We start from the raw sequence: 22,319 nt of genomic DNA on the forward strand, positions 1-22,319 counted from the left end.
TCCTGTGAGGGCAATATTACTTTATACAAAGATAAAGAAGACAGTCATTTAAACACCATTAACACATGTTGTATGTCAATGGAGACTTTGGATTTTCATTGTTGCAAAATTTAGCAGAGCACTCCCTATTCTCTTTGCTTTAAAACTGAGGTTCAAAGCACATCACAGAGAGAGCTTTGTCGTTCTTTCTTCCGAGGTATGCCTTTTTGATCTGTTATAGTTTGTTGCTAAGTAGACAGAATATCAAAATTTTAATCTCCTTTCCATGTTAGTTTTATAATCTTCGCAAAATGCGGTGAAAAAGATAAGCGATATTGTAGCGTATATTATGTGTTCATTGTAATTGTTTTCTTTTTCCTGGTTTTAGTATCGATTTAAAATAAGAAAAGTTTCAACAGAATGGCTCATGTACATTTTGTTACACCTACGTAAAATTAAAAAGATCGTTTGTGTGATAGCGCATCTAAATTATTGTGAAAATTGATAAAATGAAGATCGATAGAAGTAGATACCCAGCCCGCTCCCGATACACTAATTTTGTTAGTTGTAAAGATGTGCCTGATCGGACTTTTAGAACGTAATTGACGCGAAAAAAGTGACATAAAATGCCGCCCAAATATTAATCGCGCATTCTGTGTAGATGGTGAGATTGAAGACACTTGTTACGTATAGTAATTGCCCCCATACGTTAAAATTTTTAAGATATTCAGTTCTTTTTATTGGCATAAGCACCAGCTAAATTCTTCAGCAGCGGGAGAGCCAATTTTTATTGAATTCACACGACTCTCTTTTATCTTGAGTAGATGTAACGAAAATGCTAGTTTTCGCTTTATTTGAATTTCTGCTCTTGAATTACAAAAGTTGCACATGTTTTTGTTTGAAACTATTAAATGACAAGAAATTCCTTAAAGAAACACGATGAAACCAAACAGAGTATTGAATACTGACAAATCCTTCAAATTTAATTTGCGTCAAATTCGGGATTGTTACAATAATAAAGCACGGATGGGTCAATTCGCGGAAGGATTGATGATTATTTATATCGTATGTCAACAAAGGAATTTAAACACACGGAAATCTTTTTCTTTTTAATGATACATTTATCAAGGTAAATGCTACTATCAAAAAATCATTGTTTTCTTGTTGCCAGAGGTAAATAGGCGTATATGAGGACAGAGTAAATCGCTTTATTAAATGAAAATTGAAGCAAAAAATATAATAATAACAAAAAAAACTTTGTGTCCTCGTTGAATTAAATTGATTTTTGATTATTCGGAAGCAATCATCACCTTTTTGGCACTTTTTAAAACAATTAAATTTGCCAATATTCCGCGTAATCGACGCATTTAAATGTCATTTCAAGGGCTTAATGATCATCGGATCTGGCTTATTTGCTAAGCGCTTTTAAGAGCTAATTTCCGTTTGAAAGACATGATGGGTCATTTAAGCTAACTAACTCACATCGCCCACAAACATTATTATTGAATTTTCAGAACTTTTCCTGCCTTGGATTAGCGATATAAAGGAGCCGGCGATTCAGTCGACTGCATCGGGTGGAGTGAGCATTGGATTGAGGAATACATCATTACGGTAAGAGAACAATTTCCTTTATTTTAATACCCAAGGTAACCTTTTTCATGTAACTAGCCGATTATATTGGCTCTCAGTTAAATCCTTCTTGCCAATATTGCTCTTTGATTTGCTTACTGTTACTAAGTAACTTAAGTACTATTTTGAGAGGAAACGATATTATGGCATACTTTTAATCCAAACGGTGCACTTCGGGGGACAATCAGCCATTTTTTGGCGTTCTTGTTTGGTGCCATACAAAACATTTAATATCGGCTAGCTCATTCGGATGAGAGGAAAAAAATGACCCTGAATTGTACGTTAGTTCTTGCGGGTTCTAGAACGCAATCGGTCTCCGAATTACCAAACAAACCCTCCTTGTGAATAAGAATTTGTTACATGGTATAGAGCTGTTTTATCACTGACTATGGCTCATTACATATATTATTTTTAAAACGGCAGAATTAAGTTCAATTTTTTCCCAAGTCTGTGTATTTTTGACATAATTCTAAAATTGTAAACCGGGTTTATATTTCATATAAACGTATCTATAAAATATGTGCCCCGCGAACATAAGTTCTGGAGGTTAAGGTCCAGTTTGCAAGGCGAGCGTTTTGGGTATGGTACCCGAAGGTACCTTTTAACTTGGCATGCGGGCTGATAATTTATGGTACAGCTCTCGCTGCGACATCGGCATGAGAAAGCTTCGAACGCCTTTGTCAAATTCAATAATTTCCCCGAATTTCAAAATCCGTGGGGGCAAATTATTTATTACGGTAAAGGAAATGATTTTTCTGGCAAGTTGAGTTTTTTTTTTATTTATTTGTCACACCTCAGACATACACTTTTATACAGTTACATGCCGCAAAAAAGCCCCCGACCCTCCCTTCCCACCAAAAAGATGGTAAAACTGGCGAGGAGGCCCTAAGGAACCATGGAACTTACTTATCGGTAGGTCTCATAAAAAAAGATATGACGGTCTTCGGTTTCAAGTTAAAGTTATGCCAGGAAACACAAAGAAGATACAATACAATACAATACAATACAATACAATACAATACAATACAATACAATACAATACAATACAATACAATACAATACAATACAAACATGCAATATTTTAAAAAACTGACACGAAACGTACACAATTTTAAAACAAGGGTCAATAACGGTTACTGAAATAAATGACCTAATTTTTTTCTCAAAAGTAGCTGGTGATCCAAAATTTCTTCAGATTTTCAAAATTTATAAAAATTATCAGACATGGTCTTTTATTAGGTTGTTTCTTTGTTTAGACACTTTTTTTCGCGCCGGGTTTGTTCTAATATCAGGGGCAAAATTTAAGCAAAATACTTAACATGTCGTCCCCAGTGTTCCCAGATCGTTTTGTGGCCTTTTAAAGACATGTTTGCGTAAGCTAATTCAGTTTGATCTGTTGGAATGCTAATCTTATGACATGACTCCTGGGGCCCGTTTCTCGAAAGTCCCGTAACTTACCGGACCCGGTAAGTATATTTTTAAATGTTTTTTTTCGCCGATTACACTGTGATTACAGACATGGTACTTGGCCAATGTGTTTATAGAATTATAAGATTTTGAAATTTGGTATTCAAAGCTGACAAAAAATTGACTTCTGTTAAGTAACATTTTTCACCAAAGACACTTATCGGGCCTGGTAAGTTACCGGGGCTTTCGAGAAACGGGCCCCTGGGTTCAAACCATTCACAGTCAGTGTAAGAGTAGTATGAAAACTCCAAGTCAAGTAAATCAAGGAAAGTATGAAGATCTACTAAAGCATATAGTATGTCAGTACTGAATAAATTTAACAAATGTAACGCCAAGCTTAATTAAATTAAAATAATTAAAGAGTGCATAGCCATAGTGATGTTGAAATGCGCAACAAAGTCCACTTCACGAGGTAAGGAATTAGAAATGCGGAGACACGGAATGGGTGGTCAGCGGCCCAACACCTGTGGTTACATTGCCAGGCAACGCAATTTAAAATGAAATTGAAATGGGTGAACCCAGTACAATGTAATCTGAATGAAGATCTGTATGAGAGAAACACATCTACAGGAAGCGTTTAAAACGCTCAGTTCTCGCTCTTAGAAAAATGTAATCGTGTCCTCGCTTGCGTAAGTGTGACAACTTCGCTTAGCTGGAAAGTGAATCCCTCAATCTCATACCCAGAGTCCTCAGGCTCTTTGGCCTGCGGTTGGTTGCCAGGAGAGACTCTGGGGAATTCGAAAAAAGTTGAATTTTTTTATTGGCTGCCTCGTAACGCCTTCGGTGCATCGTTTTACCGCAAGAAATCCTGCGGTAATAAAATTCCAGTACCCCAGAGTCTCTCCTGGTGATCAACCGCTGGCCAAAGAGCCTGGGGACTCTGGGTACGACGTTGGAAATCCCGAAGAGCACACACCAATAATAGATACATAACCATACTTGCACGCTGAGCAGAAATTACTTATCAATCTTGCTAAGGCATTCGCTATAGTATGCACAGCCCTATACTCCAGTGCAATAAAATAGAAAAGATACTACAGTGTCAAAGACTGAAAAAGCAAGTTTAGCAGAAAAAAACATCATATTTACAAACACGCAGTATATACTGCGAATTAAGATGTCAAATTACATATCCCATATCCAGGACTGTCTTGAAAAATATCTCCCAGAATCTTAAGCCAGGTCTTTCGACTAATAGTAGACACATGTGTTATATTACTCCGAACATCCATTTCCTAGGTTTTGGAGAAATTAAGCTTAAATCGAAAGTTATTTGTAGCCCATCCAGTGATACTCTGTGTTTCAGCAGCAGAAGTGGCCCACCGCCTAGTACCTTAACACTTAAGGGTGCCGGAATATCACAGTCAGCATTTCTTAGCATTGAGCTAGGCTCAAAATCACAATACTCGTATTACAAATCAAAGGTAAGGTACTCTCTTCGGATTCTGTAGCTGAACAGTTTAAAAACTGCCGAACATATCTTATTCCCTGAATTTTACGAGCTGTTGGTTTTCCGAAAACAATGCATTTACCACTCAGAAAAGTTTTTTTTAGCTTTACACTGTTGCAAATTTAGCTTTCACTATATTAAAGATTGTTTTCCTTTACAATTTAATCTAATTTTTTTTCAGCCGGGTAATATCTTTCCGAACAGATTTTCCACCGAAGGGAACCATTGGCTGTCCCTGAATCTAATCAATAGGAAGTATGACTCTAACACTTATTGCAGCGAACACTAGCGCTCACAGCCGTGACAGCCGCTCCCGTGTCAACAAGAACACGAAGTTCAAAGCCTTCTTTGCTAACAAGAATATTTGTATTATTAGCTACAAAAGGAGACAAATAGCATCAATAGTGTCGGATGTCAGACTGGACATTGCTTTGGCTTCATACAAATTAAGAATGGATTTGTCTTGGATAATAACAACAACAGGTGTTTCTTCAACAACAGTTACAGGCGAACACATCTTAAAAACAACTTTTGTTTCTAAAGCCAAAGGCTCCAAATCCACGTTATCGCAAGCTTAACATTCACTTCACCCGCTTTCACATTAACCTTAGAGATACATTACGCGGATTGCCAATCGCGGCGATCGGCGAAAATCGCCGAAACCTGACATGATTAAACTCGCCGTCATTCGCTGCATGCAACTGATTCAAGCAATCAGATTATGTGATTTTATCACGTCTTTTTTAAAATGGTGACAGTAACGATCGCCAAGATCGGCGTAAAAAATCGCGTAGTGTGCCCGTGTCAAGAGGCGGCGTGATTCGCGTGCGATCAATTTTGGTGCCATCGTTGTATAAATCACCTCGTGTTTCGCTGTAGTTAGGAACAACGAGGTTAACTGGATCCTCTCGCTCATTAGAAAAAAATTCATTAACCACATCATTTTTTGTCAAAATTATCAACATCGTTTTCATTTAGCTTGTTTTCTCAGTTTTACAACGACGACTTAGATAATGTCCAGGGGCACCTGCTCCTCACTTGAGCAATCTTTTACAATTTATTTTCCTTTTAAAAGACTAAACAGGAAAACTTGTCGACCAAGCACTTTATCTCTCGGGGAACAAACCAGTGAAATGAAGGAACTTTCAACAACAATTTAATCGGAATTTTTGAGATGGATACTGTTTTGCCGAATAGATATCCCAACGAACCATTGAGTGCTCTTGATTAAGGACTAGTGGCTGTGAGTCAGGAAAACTCTGTTTTCGCTAGCTTGAATGCAGGCGTATCTTTTTTCCTTTCCTTCATCCGGCCGGAAGATCAGTGTAAAATATAGAGAAACAGAGAAAAACGTTTGGGCATAATCAAGTCTTACTTTGGGCAGACAAAACACAGAATATTCCTGTGATAAAATAAATATATTTTTTAGCTGAGTTTTTCTCCATGCAAATAAATAACACATTAGTGTTGAAAATGCCCCACAGCGGAAAATGAGCCACAGCTGAAATTTCTAGAACAATCCTTCGGAAGGCGTCACGACTCTTGCCCTCATCAGCTTTCTCTGATTAGCGTAGGGTTAATGGCAGAGACACGACTTGTTCCTCCGGGTGAAAGGTTTGCAAAAAAGAGCCACCTTTCTGCATTAACTTGAAATTTTAAATGTAAGTTGAAGTTGAAATGTAACTGGAAAAAAAAGAAAAAAAAAAAAGGATGATAGCTACTCTCCATAATACCATAGAACGAGAAGCAATTGTCCGCTTTGAAAGCACTGCTCAGCGGCTTGGCCATCCAACGTCTGATGGTAGAAAGGTGTGTCTCGGGAAAAGAACGTCTAACAGATGACGTTGAAAAGAAGCTCTTCCTCGAGATGTAAACGTGCTTTCTGCGACAATGCTAAAGCTAATTAATGAGAAGCTTGCGTTTCTTCAAAAACCGTATAAAACGAGAAAGTCTGGACAAAAAGGCAAATAACTCTCATGCTAAGAGCGGCCTTAGCTCATGTTCTCCAAGGAATTTCTTTTTAGTGCTTCACCGTGCTTTCACAGTCATCTATTGTTTTGGGCGGAAATTTTTAAAATACTTGTTTGAAGCTCATTTGTTGTTTTGGAAATTTGTCATATACTTGTTTAGAATAGGTGTCGTGGTCAGATGTAGAAAAAAATCTCTTCAGTGTTTGGGAAATTTTCGAGTGATCAGCGTAAAAAGTATTTTGATATTAGCTTGTAAAATCACCATTTTACGTTTCAGATAAGCTAACAAACTAATGGAAGGCAGGTCGGTTTGTGTCAGAAAAAAAAACCCCAACGTTGAAATGTCTTAATAGACAAAAATTCAATCCCTAGCGGACAGACATTTTCAAAGCATTTTGTTTGGATCGTGGTTTTGGAGCCATTTTTGGCGAATTAACGACTACGCTGATGCTATAAAGATGCGACATTATGCTAGCGTGACAGCTCAGGCCAGCGAGGTTTATCACTGATATTCCAAAGCGGTGAAACGTTATTGCTTTATCAGGAGAATATTCACTGGTAGTTCATCTCTGTGATTATGTTCCCTCTCGATGTACCGTGTTTCAGACACACTCCACTGATTCCATACACGTTCAGTGGAATATCGATTTCCCGTCAGTTTTCAGTGAGTCAGCACAGTAAAAGGCTTTTCTCACTTTCACTCGTGTTTTCATAATTCTGTCAACTCTATTGCCAAAATGTTTCTGGAAAATTTACACAGATTTTAGTCATTTTGTGGAGATATATGGAGCGTATGGGCACAACTAAAAATTTTCAGCTTGCTGGTTTTGGCTGGCGTGACTTTGAGGCGGTGAAATTACGTCAGTTGCACTCAATAAGGGCGCAATCTTTTGCGACAGTCCTGGGTTCCAAAAAGAACTCACTGAATTTTTCCTATTCCTCATGTCAACGGGAAACCCTATCCAAAGGAACGCAACTCCTCTTATTGTGAGAAAACTGTTTTCCGTTCATTCTGCTATCGGTGGCAGAATGAAGGGAATGCTATTCTGCCTATTCTGAAAACAGAATAGGTCCGCTAGTTTATTGTAGCTCTCATTTAGTACGCACGGTGTGATTGGTCAATTTTGCGGGCCGTATTTCACTGTATGGCCCGCTAAACTTCAACTAGTTTCCTTTCGGCTCGCGCGCCCGATTAACCTCACAGATATAATAAATATCTTACTAACCTCGCTTCCTCGGTCCTTACTGTAAGTTACGGATCCTTGTTTTTTCCCGTTGATTTATGGCCCCCGCGCGCAATAATCAACGGGAAAAAACTCAGTCCGTAACTTACATTTACATTTACAACCAATTAAGTTGGTAAAAATCGCAAGATATCACACCAACTGATGAAATAATAATGACAATAACAATACTAATGTTAAAAATCCAAGAGCTTAAAAGCATGCAATAATAGGAAAACTGAATAAAACTAATACGGCAGAGTATTAAAAGCTACGGACCGAGAAAACGAGGTTAGTAAGCGGTATGTATTCGTATTCCGAAATCCCGAAACAACACACGCCAAGTATTGGCCTAGCTCCCACGAGACTCCTGTAACTCAGTGTTAGAACATCCAACTAGTAATCGGAAGGTCATAGGTTCGACTCCTATTGGAAAAAACTGGATTTTGTTTTACCCAGTATGTCTGTACCACTGGCTGAAAAAGTACTTTTATCGGCATTTATTCACCAGGCTTAAACAATGACATCACATTTATTTCACGTATACCACTCATCAACATTCAAATCCTAGCAGTATGCGGGGAGTTTTTCACGAGTCTCCTGTACCTCAGTGGTATTGAGCATCCGAACTAGTAATCGGTTATATGAGGGAGTAATTCCACATTCCCGGGCAACCGGGACATTTGGTCATCCATCTTTTTGGGAGCGACTTACGAGAAACGCTCTACATTTACAACCAATTAAGTTGGTAAAAATCGCAAGATATCACACCAACTGATGAAATAATAATGACAATAACGATACTAATGTTAAAAATCCAAGAGCTTAAAAGCATGCAATAATAGGAAAACAGAATAAAACGTAATACGGCAGAGTATTAAAAGCTACGGACCGAGAAAACGAGGTTAGTAAGCGGTATGTATTCGTATTCCGAAATCCCGAAACAACACACGCCAAGTATTGGCCTAGCTCCCACGAGACTCCTGTAACTCAGTGTTAGAACATCCAACTAGTAATCGGAAGGTCATAGGTTCGGCTCCTATTGGAAAAACCTGGATTTTGTTTTACCCAGTATGTCTGTACCACTGGCTGAAAAAGTACTTTTATCGGCATTTATTCACCAGGCTTAACAATGACATCACATTTATTTCACATATACCACTCATCAACATTCAAATCCTAGCAGTATGCGGGGAGTTTTTCACGAGTCTCCTGTACCTCAGTGGTATTGAGCATCCGAACTAGTAATCGGTTGTATGAGGGAGTAATTCCACATTCCCGGGCAACCGGGACATTTGGTCATCCATCTTTTTGGGAGCGACTTACGAGAAACGCTCTACACTTTTAGAGCGTGATAACTAGAAACGCACAACGGAACCGAACTACCAGAACGAGCGAAGTAATCTCAGCCTCGTCCCGTTGTACGAACAAGCCGCGCGCTCTTTGTATGTGTAATTGTGGTGTTAAAAAGTATAGAAAATTGAAAGCGCACAATTAAAAGAACCAGATTTCTCTTTTGAGAATGAAGAAGGTGGGAATCAAGCGAGAAATAAGGCAGCGCAAATTATAACGGAAACCTCCAGAGACTTAGGGCACTTTGTATTTGTCAGAACTTGCAAGCCAGACCAGTCAGTTCATAAACGGAATGAACCAATGAAGGATAAGTTTTTATCCATGTCCTTCAATTTTCTTCAAAATAGCACGTGCCATTTTTGGAGTGTTTAATTTTCAGGATTTTGTAACCCCATTCTCCTCTTTTAACCACGAAAAGGTTATACAAGACGTTTATATGCGGAGGATTAAGAATAAGGTCGACGCTTGAGGACACAGTTACCTTTTAACCTTTTACTGATGAAGGAAGCGTTTTTAATTTTCAACTCTTTGTGTCAGAGGTTGTCTGTCCTCATGTAACCTTTTAAACTCATCACAGCAATCAATTGATGTAATCCTATACTTTCATGTGCTGTAACTGATGAGAGTCTTTGAGAGAACCTTTTTTTGATAAATTTTATAATTTTGAACTCTTCAACTTCCTTATGTCTCGACTGCAAATCTCCATAAGATCCTTCTGGCGTTGTATCGCGTTGAAAGGTCTTTGGTGGCACGAACAGCACCGTTAAACTGATATATATAATGACTAAGTGTACATATAAGACAAACAAACAAGCAAGCAAACAAACGAGAAATAATATAACAATACAGTGCTGCTCAGTACACGAAGCTTTCATTTGAATAGTCATAAGATTAGTTTATCCATAGACTCAGAAGTTGAAAACACAATTGGAGAGTATAAGGAAAGCTACAAAAAACCAAAATGCAAAATTAAAAGCAAATAAAATTAATAATGATTTACTTGGCAGCGTAATTTAGTCAATCCATAATAACGAGATGCCAACTAATTCAATATTCCACGAAACTTTTGTTAAGTTCCAACTGGGAAATTGCTTAAATGTCAAAAATAAACATTTCGTGTCAATTGGAAAGCAGATTGGCGTTTATAATGAAATCTTCGGTGGAAACTATCATTAAGTGTGATTTAATTTAATGCAAGATTGCTAAATTTCTATTAAAAAGTGTACCGCTCAATTAATCGATAAAAACCAAGTCTTCGTAAAAATCCAAGCCTTAGCTCGCAAACGTTATTAGGATGGGGTTTTTTTCATCGCCCACAGGATAAAGTTTCTTTCGAGACCCTGAATGCCATCCGGTTTACTACTGCGTCTGACGCCTTGGTAATTTACAAAGAATATCTTTTGAGAAAACAGTGCAGTTTTTTCAGCTGAATTGGGATTACAATAGCTGCAAAGAGGTGGCCAAATTTATAAAGGAAGATATTTGAGTGCAAAAGATACTGTGGTCATTTTGCATACCACGTATTCTTAATTTCTAATAAAAAATTAGCTTATCAAGCGATTTTTCAATAAATACAGTTAGCCTTAGTATTCGATATATTTAAAATTTCATTGAAATGACAAAAACCGCTAAACGTCGTTGAATAACTGACGAAGACGCTAAAAGAAGTACAGTGTAATGGAATCGGATGTACTGAAGCAGCCGTCAGCGAGAGTGTATCTTCGGGCATGGCAGTACTTGGAAATTTCAAAGAGCTCTAGTTTCCAGACACGACCTAATTTTTTCTAACAAGCTTCTCTTTATGCCAAGTGGCACATAAGCTATTAAGATGTTATTCATCAGTATTAATGCTTGCTGTATAGGTTGCTTTCTTTCGGTAGCTGAAGATAAAAAAAACTACAATTGGATACCGGTTCGTATTAAAGTTGATTTAACTACCGGCTCTTGACGTAGATACAAAAATATCCCTTAGAATCTCCTAAGCGTTGCTTTGAAGATCCCACTTAATTACGCATAGCCATCAATGGAAAACCACTCTGTAGGGATCAAGTATGCTTAGATTGCCAACAATGCAATAGCCTAAATTCTTTGTTTTCTGTTACGGAAATAAGTAAAACAGCATGAAACTGTGTTTGGGAGACAAGACGCCTTTAACGTTTAAACTGAGAAATTAAACAGACTGGCTGTAGAATGTCCGCCAAAATTTTCTGTGAAAATCTATTTAAGGTAGGGTTTAACCTTTTTTCTATTTCCCATGTATTTGGGCTTCGTGTTAGGGGAGGCAGCTGTAGGCACGTGACGCAGGTGGGAAAGAATGAACAACAATACCATTTTTAAAAGAACGTTTCAGGAAATAGCTTACAAACGATTGGGACGTCATTGTATAGTTTTTGAATGGAAGCGAAAACAATAAATTGATGTCCCTTTACATTTTCGGGGACACTAGTGAGAATTCCAATTAAAACGACTATCAAAGAATTGTTTAAAAAGCGCAAACACCCACACGGATTTAACACGATTGTGTTGCTTAAGAGCGTACTAAGCGTGAAAATATCTTTGTTCCCTCGACGTCTCAGCGATTTCCCCGATTAATATTCTATTGTAATAAATAAGAATCAAGGACAACAGACATGGAAACTCCGCGAACACAAATTTCCTTTGATAAGTATAAATACGACAGCCAAAGAAAATTTTATTTCACTTCTGGTAACCGAGGAGACAGCAACCATAAGTTTGACAATTCTTAAAAGGTAAGTTTTTTTTTTATCACATAACTTTCTAGCGTAAGAACTGCAATAATTGCATCCCAAGAAATGAAAATACTTAGGCTTAAAGTTGCGGCAAGAATACTTGGACCAAATATACGAAACTAATGCCTCGCAAAACGTTCATACAGACATCCTATGCAGTGATTGTTGGTCTTTTAGCCCGTTTTTCAGTGGTTTAAATCCTCCTGATTATTGACTATCAAACCAATTAATCAAGTATATCACTAATGGTTTGTTTTTTTCATCAAGTTATCGGTAAATTTGTTCCTTATAGTAAAATATTTTGAGCAACTCACGTCTTACTGATACCGGCTTTAAGTACAATGGAACACTTAAGCTAATCGATGATACCAATGTTGAAGTTACAGCTGGTAAACAGTGCTTTCGCTTCTTTAAATGTATTCATTTTTACAACGTAAAGTCAGCAGCATTTTATAACTGAGAAAACAAAACAGTGCGCTAAGATCGGGTGAACGTAGACTGACGCCCTACGTCATGAACTAAGCATAATTTAGCAGAATGTTTTCATTTTGAACGTTGATACCGTCCAAAAATTGTTTGCCGTTGGGAAATATCCTGAAAATGAAACTAGCAATGACCTAAAACTTAGGGAGATAAATGTCTTTAAAACAGTAGAGCACAGTAATATTAATAAAAATATCCCAGAGACCTCTCCAGAAATTTTACATTTGATAACCTGCGTTGATAATGTTTCCATGACGCAAATGCAATCTCATTGAATAAGCTTCTCGAATGCCCGAAGTCGAATCACTTCCGTTAGATGGTTGCATATTATTATTGGATAAAGGGGAATACCTTCTAAAGAAATTGTAGTGCTGCGTCGGTGGAGGAATGAAAACGAATGGTCGGTTTTATCAGTTAATAAGGTAAATTGGCTACCGTGGAGAGATCCAAAAACTGACATATCGAGCGTTAGCCCTTCGTCAGAGCGTGTCAAGGAATTGTGGGTTGTGTGCAGTTTATATATTGTTCAACTAAGCTACGCGATTCATGGGAGCATGCTGAAGTGAAAAACAGAAATTAAATAACTGAATGAGAAGCGTTCGTTGATTCTGAGCGCCGATTTGAAGATGAATTTTTGTTATAAGGTTTGGCGGGTTTCCGGCTGTATTGCCTCTATGCAGCAATGGTGAGGGAGATTAAAGTGTCTAGCGACAGAATTGTGTGTATCGCAGGTGCTGCGGAAACGGTTACCTGGTGTTCCCTGTCTCGCCAACAAATATCATCTTGTATAAAGTGCATGTTATGCAATAGATCATACTAACCGAGGTGCATGTAAAACAATCAGTGATTTTGATAGATTGCTTGGGTCCGCATCTCATTTTGTCGGAGTTGTGAATGGAAAGACAGGTTTTGCATTCTGCGCGCGCATTTAAAGGAACTTATGTTTCGATTTAGTGTGGATCAGTTTAAGCTATAACGTGAGGGTTTTGAAGATTTGTCTGTGAAAGCGTCAGTTTGCCAAGCTTTTTCCGGTTTGTTTATAAAGTTAATGCCAAAAAGCGCTTTACCTTCCAACAAAGCCACGTTAACCTCATTCCAATCCACCAGAACAGGCCATTTCCGAGTTGCTTTGAACCTCATTATGAAAGCGAGGTTTCGTGCATAGTTTTTATTATGATTAGTTTACATTCACATGCAAACAAAACTAATGATCACATGAAAAGCTCTGCACTTAGCCTCGCTTTCGTAACGAGGTTCAATGCAACTCAGAAAAAAAATGTCAAAACAACACCTAGCATTAATGCGTAAACAAGACCGCTCTAGAGTGAAAACATTGAATAGGTTTTCCGTGATGGTTTCTCCTGGATAAGTCGTCACACTCTTCCGTTGGTGTAAACGAGCGACAAGCTTTCTCGACAGGTTTTCCTTGGTGACTAAGTTTGCCAAGCTTTTCCTGTTTGTAATTTTTTTAAGTTAATACGAGAAGGCGCTGTACCTGCCAACAAGCTTTTACACACCAGCGAGCTTGACTTGACAGTTCATTAGAAACATTTTCACTGTTCGCGTGTAAAGGATGAACAAGAAACAAAACCCATCTTGAGCGCCTTCCATTTGTATGGAAAAACCGGTGAGAATTTTCCGCCAAATGAAACAGTACAATTCTCGAACGCTTTTCATTTATATGAAAAACAAAAAACAACAACAGCAACAACGACAACAACAACAACAACAACAACAACCACAACAACAACGACCAAAACAAAAGACAGTTGTTCCGTTGGGGAATCAAATAAATAAATAAATAAATAAATAAATAAATAAATAAAAAATAGAACGGTTCTTTCGATTGGCAATTTTGGGAAATAAACCGTGTATCTCACCAAGGAGCGTGGTACGTAAATGTGATGAGGCAAATGCTACAGTGATATCCCGGTTATTTCGGTAAAAAGGAGAAAAGAGGAATACGTCTGAAGTTATTCCTTTTTTTCCGAAAAATTTACATTGGGAAGGATTGTTTAATAATAATAATAATAATAATAATAATAATAATAATAATAATAATAATAATAATAATAATAATAATGAAAATTTCTATAGCGACTTTTCTTAACAATCCAAAGGCGCTAATTACAGATAAAATATTCTAAAAACTAAAAACGTTATTGTTAGAATGTCAAGAAAGCTTAAGGTAGGATATTCTAAAAAGTTAAAAATTACAGATAAAAAACCTACAAAGTTAATACAGGAAAGCTCGTTTAAAAATTAAGGTTTCAGTTTATTACGTTTAAAATATCAAAAGCACGCCGGCCATATGATTTTAGATTACAATTTTGCAAGGAATTTAAGTTCTTTTGAGACGACCTTAGTTCGCGCGCTGGTTGATTAACGTAAAGACGAGCAAAGTCGTGAAGGTCTTTGTAAGTGAGGAGGACCTATCTTGAATTAAATGCGTGAACCTACAGGAAGCTAGAGCAGTTCAATGAGACTGATTGGTGTAATATGTGCTGATCTCGGTGAAAAGGATACGAGGAGTGCATTTTGAACGCTATAACAAGGAATAACAAGTTTCGAGGGTGACATGAGGTAACGAATGTTTGAATGAGTAGTTGCGCAGATGACAGAAGGCAAATTTTTATCTTCGACAGAATGGTTGACTAGTGCCGTTGCTTGTGTCAAATTTCTTCAAAGCTTCTAGAAGTTTGTGGCAGTTGTTCATTTTTTCTTCAATTCAGTTTTGAGCGTTGAATTAAGTCTAAAGTTAGTGAGCGTATTTTACAGACTTGTGGCACTTGTTGTCAAACGCATCTGTGTTGTTGTTTTGTTTTTTGTGTAGTGTTTTGGTATTCCAGTAAACCAAAGCTTTTTGCATAAAACCTACCCTCCGTTAAACCTTAGCTAAAGCTAGCAGGGATGAGATATACACGTATAACAGAAAGGTAGCTCAGTCATTACCAAACCGTTGCATTTCAGTAACAATATCGGAATTTCTCTGTGGCTTAATTTCAGTACAATCGAATTTTTGTACCGCCAATTAGTTCGCTGAGTCGTCGCTTTCGAGTGGAAAATTTTTCCTCTGTCACTTCTTTATTGACGTATTCAGTGACCATATTTGGTCGCAGCAGGGCCAATATGAACTGATACCCCTGTTGCATTTAGCCAATCAAATAGTTGAAATCCAATTATCGTAGTTCAGCTTTAATAATCCCTTTTATATCAGGACTGTTTTTGCTCACCGCCCTTAAACTTAACTTTCGAGTGCCTATATATATTTTTTTATAAATGACGGCTGATTAATTAATTTTTGTATGTATGTTAATTAGCCCTATTAGTAAGGCTAATAATCATGAAAATAAAAGAATAATTTATCGGGCGCTATTTGTTACAAAGGTCTATAAGTTGTTTGTCGTCGCTATAGAGTGATTTATTCATGGAGACTTAACAATGAAGGCATATTATTTTCAATTTGAATCATTTGTTTCTGATCCCCATTTGCATCTTGCACTATAAAAACTTTCTGTGGTAGATCACTGAAGGACATTATTTGTCTATATTATTCAGTAAGTGACACAGGCATGCTCGGAAAAAAATCCGAGTGCTCCTATCAGGAGTCGAACCTAAGACCTTCCGATTACTAGTTCGGATGCTCTACCACTGAGCTACAGGAGACTCGTGGAAGCTAAGGCCATTAAACTAGGTTCATGGGACAAACATCCTGCATACTGCTAGGATTGGAATCTCAATGTGTGGCATACGTGCAATGGAATATTCCCTTCCCAGCAGTATGGTCATTTCTTTTTTCATATTTTCTTGCCATATCTCCAAGAACGAAAAATTTCTCTTCTGGAGCATTCTTCCTTAGAAAAGTGTTTTTTTTACAACACTAAATTTTGTTTGGACAGACCAAAACTCAGTCATTATTGGTTTTTGATAACCGAAAAAGCGATGTTGGGTTTTTTTCAACCTTTATTATCATTTGTGTAGTTCCCAGCAACACAACAAATACAAACAAACAGTTCATTTTTTGTAATTTTATGAAACAAAAAGAAAAAAGAACAATGCGCCTTTTGGGAGTGATTCGCACTGTTGAAGGGGATTAAGGAACATGGGAATTTGGTGTTAAAAAAAATACTCCAAAACGTTTTTTTCTCAACAGAAACGTAAAATCATTGTTTAAATTCGTTGTAGATTGGCACCCCAGTGTACTAAGGCTATCGATATGAGTGTCTCTAGCCACAGATGACCTCGGTTAGAATAGACCGCAACTTGAAAAAAAAATTAGGCTAACCGGAGTTAAGTTCTCGCGTGTTCGTTTCCAAAGTGCACCAGAGCAGGTCATGAGTTATTCTTATCAAAAATTCAGTTGATTTCTTATTCTTGATGTTCTACATCCTCGGAGACTCGAAATTCAAATGCTTCTGAAACTGGTTCGGTAAGAGTAATTGCCCAGGGGATCTCCCGTTCTTACAGTAAACTTTTGACTACGAAAATCCCTTCTATCCGACTCACTGCCCCTGGGTCTCCAAGGATGGATGTTATTGAATTATTTTGTAACTAAGTGAAAGTGTTGTAGAATCATTTGCACCACAAAAGGTCAAAATCCCCGTGACACTTTCTCTTTAGGCAACTAACTTCATTTGCATGTTCAGCAGTTAACTCCACGAGGTTGAACGTAACTGTTCTTTACGCTTTTATGGCCTCCTAATACACATAAAGCACTTAAACTCACCCAAACAAACAAACAAACAAACAAACAAACAAACAAACAAACAGACAAGTACATTTATAATGTTTATTAAGCAATGGTTTTGCCAAAATCACACAACAGACGAGATGATTTATTTGCTTTATGCTATAATTTGCAAGGAACCGCTGAGTATCACGTCCACTTAAGGGAAATTTGCTATCTCCTTGTATTAGAATTATCTCACCTTACGCCTTTGTCTTATTTATTTATTTATTTATTTATTTATTTATTTATTTATTTTTTCAGAAAAAAGATGACAAGGTTTGCCCGCTTTTTGCTCGTTATCATATATGTCCAATATGCTTCCTCGGAAACCTTGACAGACAATGCAGCCGAGCCATCTTCGGACCTCGTAGACACCTTCGAGAAACGATGTCCACCTGGCCTGTGGTGCGGTAAGAAGCGCAGCTTTTCAGATAGCAAGGCACACAACGAGAAGCAGGAATTGGCCAGTACGTTCGAGAAGCGCTGCCCCCCAGGTCTTTGGTGTGGAAAGAAACGTGATCTGCCAAAAGATCTACGGAGTGCATCTGATGTCACCTCTGATGCATTGAAAGATACTTTTGAGAAACGCTGCCCTCCAGGTCTATGGTGCGGAAAGAAGCGTGAGATTTTTAAGCAACAGATGGTTAAAAACTTTGAAAAGCGGTGTCCCCCGGGTCTTTGGTGTGGAAAGAAAAGAGAGGCATTGGGTAAGATTGCAAATGAGGAAACTAAAGTGGCTAAGGGTAACAGTATGGCAGATCAGTTTGAGAAGCGCTGTCCACCCGGGCTGTGGTGTGGAAAGAAGCGAGAGCTATCCGAAAAAGAATCGAACAATGTTGAAGAAACCGAAGACAACGCCGACCAAACACCAGAGAAGAATTTTAAAAACCGGTGTCCACCTGGATTATGGTGTGGAAAAAGAAGAGGAATTCTCCAAGATGCGACTGCAACCGAAGAGAAACACCATGCTTCACCCATGAAAATCTTCGAAAAGCGCTGTCCACCTGGTTTGTGGTGCGGGAAGAAACGAGAATTACCAGCTGATTTGATGAAGGACGAAGACGAGACTGAGAGGCTGGATACCTTTGAAAAGCGTTGTCCGCCAGGTTTGTGGTGTGGAAAGAAGCGAACCACTGCCGAGGGGAAATCGACTGATGCGTCAGCAACCGAAGAGAAAAACCACGACGCTTCACCTATGAAAGTCTTCGAAAAGCGCTGTCCACCTGGTTTGTGGTGCGGAAAGAAACGAGAATTACCAGCTGATTCCACGAAGGACGCAGACGACAGCGATGAATTAATGGTGAATACCTTTCAAAAGCGTTGTCCACCTGGTCTGTGGTGTGGAAAGTAACGGACAAATCATAATCACGAATAAGAAAGTATAGTAAAAAGGATAAATAATAATCATTAGATCATTAGAGTAATAATGTTGTTATATTCTGAATAAATTTCAACCCTTTTAAATTTTTCTTGCCATAAAGTTGAAGTATTTTTCACTGAGGTGTCTTAACCTAGGCCAGTGCTTTGGGAACAATTAGCCGTCGGCGTTGCACCGCCCTTGGTAAACTCTTCGAATATTTTTTCGCACTCAGATATGTAATCTGTTGTTGCATCACCTTTGTGTCTGGAAATTAAAAAAAATAAATAAATAAAGATCTGTTGGCCTTGTCAAAACGTGTCTAAGTGTCTTACTGAAGTCTATAAGAGGTGTTTAAATTCAGCCTGGGCCCAGTTGTTCAAAGCCCGATTAAGCTAATCCTGGGTTAACGTGAACTTTGATTTGAGTTTAATTACTTATCAATTTAGATTTTTGCAAACGATTATGTCCGTAAGTTTTGAGGTATACTTTCCTGTATCATTAGCTAAAAATAAGCTTTTAAAAACATTTTAAACGAGCGAGATGACCGTGTATTAGCATTAATCGGTTTTCGAGGCTTTACGTCGGTGTAAGAACCTGTGAAACTCACAGCTGACATAAAACAAAGGTAACAAAAGCGACAAAAAAATATATATAGGAAAAGAAAACAACAATCTACAACACAAAGAAAAACCTGTCAGGCTCTTACACTGAGGCAAACCCGTTTTCGAACAACCGTTCGTGCATCGACTACTCTGTATTTTACATACTTTCGATATTTTTTATTGGTTCGGGATAGTATTTTCAAAATTCGAATTCGTTGTAATAGGCCTTATCACGGTTTTCGACAAACAGGCAAACAGGCAAACAGGTTTGAAATAACAGTGTTTGTACGGGAATCCGATGTCAAATAATTTTCATAAAACATCGCTTCTGAAAAATTCATGAATTGGAAATTTTTTGCACTAGGAAAAGGATTTTAAGAACAAAATTGGAGAGATGTAGCTGTGACAGAAAGCGTCCAGTCGTGTTTTAACTTTCCATACATTTCCCTGTATTTTTTCCCGCGAACTATTTTTAGCAGCAGCTCACGGCTGGTTCGCTATACAGACAAATGTATTGTTTTGTACCTGGCCGCCGTAGAAAACCCTCTGTTTAAGCTTCCTGCATCCCAACTCTTGCCAATTGGGGTTCTTGACAAACAAGTTGCCTTTCTTCTAGTTGAGTGAGTCGGCACCCTCTTGAATCGAGGGTTGGGAAAGAAGCACCATGCCTTTGTAACACAGTAATCTTGCCTGAGTGGCCATACCACCTTTACCTTTGTGGTAGTTGATCTGCCACTCAGCACTTTCGTTATTGGGCCGGCGTTGCGAATGCATACTGCATAACAATTATTTATTTACCATTAACTGAATCATTCCGTGACCTTATTCGCCCACAGAAATTAATTATCTTCCGATATATCAATTAGTCCGTTGCTGCAGTTTTCGCTTTGGAGGGTAAAATAGAGGGGAGAGGAACGGGCAGTTAAATTTCTTTTCTCCCTATTTTTTTCCCTATTTTTCTCCCTCCTCCCTAATTTTTTCCGCCGTTTCTCCCTCCTCCCTGATTTTTCACCTTTCTCCCTGATACGTCTTTTAAGAGGCTTATTTTATTTGCTACTTAACCGCAGTGCCTCGTTTCCACACGTCTTAAAAAGAAGGAAAACATACGAAACACGTTTGTTATGTCGTTATATCTTGTTCTTTCCATACTACCTTTCGGTTTTGTCACGTAAGCTTGAAGCTTTCATGTTTACAACATATTACTATCGTGTAAAGATGGTAAAATAATGATTACAGGCCAAACACGGCTCCTATTGGTCGAGATAGGAAGAATATGATCTTCAAAGCTAATTTGCTCTCACGAGTACGTCTTTCTAAGATCTCCGTTTTCTGTACGAAAGTAGGGAAGGGTCTTTGTAGATCTCTCTTAGAAGATTTTGTCTTTCTATCAAGTGCCATTTACTCATCTGAATGGTTTTTAGATTAGGCACAGAAGGGCGATATTCTGTAACAAAGGGCAAAATGTTTTTGCGCCTTTTTTGTTTGTTTTGTAGGGCCGACATTCTTTCGGTGGAAATGACTTCTGAGAGAGTTTTATCTGTAAGGTTATCGGGGTAACCTCTGTAGCGTAGTCTCTGATTAAATAGAGTAATATTTTCTTCAAATGTTCTTTTTGAAGTGTTTTTTTAGAAGTCTTAAGGCTTCGCCTTTCACAAAGACTGTACTGGAAAGTTTCTGTCGGTTTGAAGTGCTTGCGCACGTCAAAAATTGAGTCCTTTTTTTTTTAATCTTTCGCCCTTGTGTACACATGTGTAAAGGAAAGTGATTTGGATGTTTGAAATTTTTTCCATATGTTCATTTAGTTTCGGTTCAGATGGACCGCATAGAGTGCCTTACTCGTAGTTTGTTTTACATCAGTGCTTTTCCGCGATTCAAGTCGTTGAATTCTGCGAAGTTTGATTGCGGTAATGTCTTTTGGAAGCACTGATGTGGATGCAGTGAGTGGTCCTTCTTCATTCATAATGTTATTTTCCTCCATAGTAACTATCAAGCAAGACTGCAGTTTCGATTCTGTCAGTGAATCTCATCAGTTGCTACTGTGTTAAGGTTTTGAGGAATGATTGTGAAGGATGGCCTCTTTCCGTAGAAAGTGAGGTGTGCAGCCGTTTAAGGAGACTTTTGTGATTCAATTTTAAATCAATCTTCAGTAACACCGTAAACGGCTTTCACATAAAAATAACATACACTCACCGTGATACTCAAAAACTCCGAAAACTTCAGATTCGCCAAAACCGACACCAAACAAAAGAAGTCACAAAAGCCCGGAAATCAGACAGATCCGAGTGCTGTCGTTACCGCTCGGCCAAGACTGGGTACGGTGAACAAATGATGATCTTACAAGACTCACAACGGAAGGGCAAGAAATTGTTGAGACTACATGCGAGAAGTCTTACATACATTTTAACTTGCAGTTGAGTAAATGAGTCAGTAAGGTCCTTGAATTAAGAGCTACTAAGGCCTTAAACATTCATGCCACATTTATTTAAAGAAGATTCTCCGTCCTCCCTTTTGATGCTGGTTCTCCCGTCTCCCTATTTTTTTGCTTCCTTTCTCCCTCCTCCCTATCTTTTTTGGCCGTCTCTCCCTCCTCCCTAAACCGTTCCTCTCCCCTCAAAATATATTTTGAATGTAGAAACAGCGTGCTTCAGCCAGTGAAGAGCGATTATATTTGCCGCTCGACCAAGCAGAGGTTTGTAATTTTACTCCCTACAGAAAGAAAATAAGAGAAGATAGGTACCTAAGGGGTGCATGTGTCTTCCTCGTTTGATGTCTGGTATAAGTAGTACAAGTGAGTTTAGCAGTCACCCACGGGGAATGGCTAAGTGACCGCTTAATACAGGTTGCACAGAATATACACGTCAAACACGATAAAAGTGACATTTTATGTAACATTTGATAACGTAGTGTACAGTTTACGCACAAAAACGCTCACAAAATCACTTAATTGGTTAAGAAAGTTCAGCGATAAAATGGTATGACAAAGGAGAACATGGTACAGAAACGGACTAATAAAATATTCACGCCAAGATGATACAGTCAGTATTGTAGGTCATTAGAAATTAAATTGCCTGGCACGCTGTTTGTCAACATATTTGAGTGGTTTCCTTTTACAAAGTGACTGTTTAAAGCAGGTCAAGACAATAGAAACAGCTCGTTGTGACTTGAAAAGTGACCGGTGACCGTTTAATACAGGTCAGAATTAGTTATTAAGGAAAGCAATTTTCGGGACTTTGACAACCGCTTAATACGCTACCGCTGAGAAGTTCGACTGTGTATCGAAAGGGCCGGTAAAAGGGCGTTCCACGTCCTTGGGTGGTGAAAATG

The 22,319-nt window shown here is 38.2% G+C and overlaps 1 protein-coding gene across 3 annotated transcripts; it reads left to right on the forward strand.

The window, feature by feature from the left end:
• The first annotated feature begins 1,490 nt into the window (after window positions 1-1,490).
• On the forward strand, window positions 1,491-18,724 carry LOC146476910 (uncharacterized). 3 transcript variants are annotated; one of them, XM_085113851.1, is made up of 2 exons: window positions 1,491-1,590; window positions 17,295-18,724. In XM_085113851.1, the coding sequence occupies exon 2, from the start codon at window positions 17,302-17,304 to the stop codon at window positions 18,382-18,384; it is 1,083 nt and encodes a 360-aa protein (XP_084969977.1). In that variant the 5' UTR covers window positions 1,491-1,590; window positions 17,295-17,301; the 3' UTR covers window positions 18,385-18,724. The 3 variants fall into 3 exon arrangements, with proteins under 3 accessions (XP_084969977.1, XP_084969976.1, XP_084969975.1); XM_085113850.1 differs by lacking the exon at window positions 1,491-1,590 and adding an exon at window positions 11,695-11,821 and having other exon boundaries at window positions 17,295-18,723; XM_085113849.1 differs by lacking the exon at window positions 1,491-1,590 and adding an exon at window positions 16,617-16,733.
• Window positions 18,725-22,319: the final 3,595 nt, after the last annotated feature.

The sequence above is a fragment of the Pavona decussata genome, unplaced genomic scaffold, assembly GCF_977016875.1.
Source record: "Pavona decussata unplaced genomic scaffold, jaPavDecu1.1 SCAFFOLD_72, whole genome shotgun sequence".
Taxonomy (NCBI): Eukaryota; Metazoa; Cnidaria; class Anthozoa; order Scleractinia; family Agariciidae; genus Pavona; species Pavona decussata.

What these genes read in the sequence shown, in the direction of transcription:
- LOC146476910 (XM_085113849.1), top strand. Translation starts at nt 16,714, where the DNA reads ATGCTTCTGAAACTGGTTCG. An exon ending in ATGCTTCTGAAACTGGTTCG is followed by an intron (nt 16,734 to 17,294) that starts GTAAGAGTAATT and finishes TTATTTTTTCAG; the next exon opens with AAAAAAGATGACAAGGTTTG.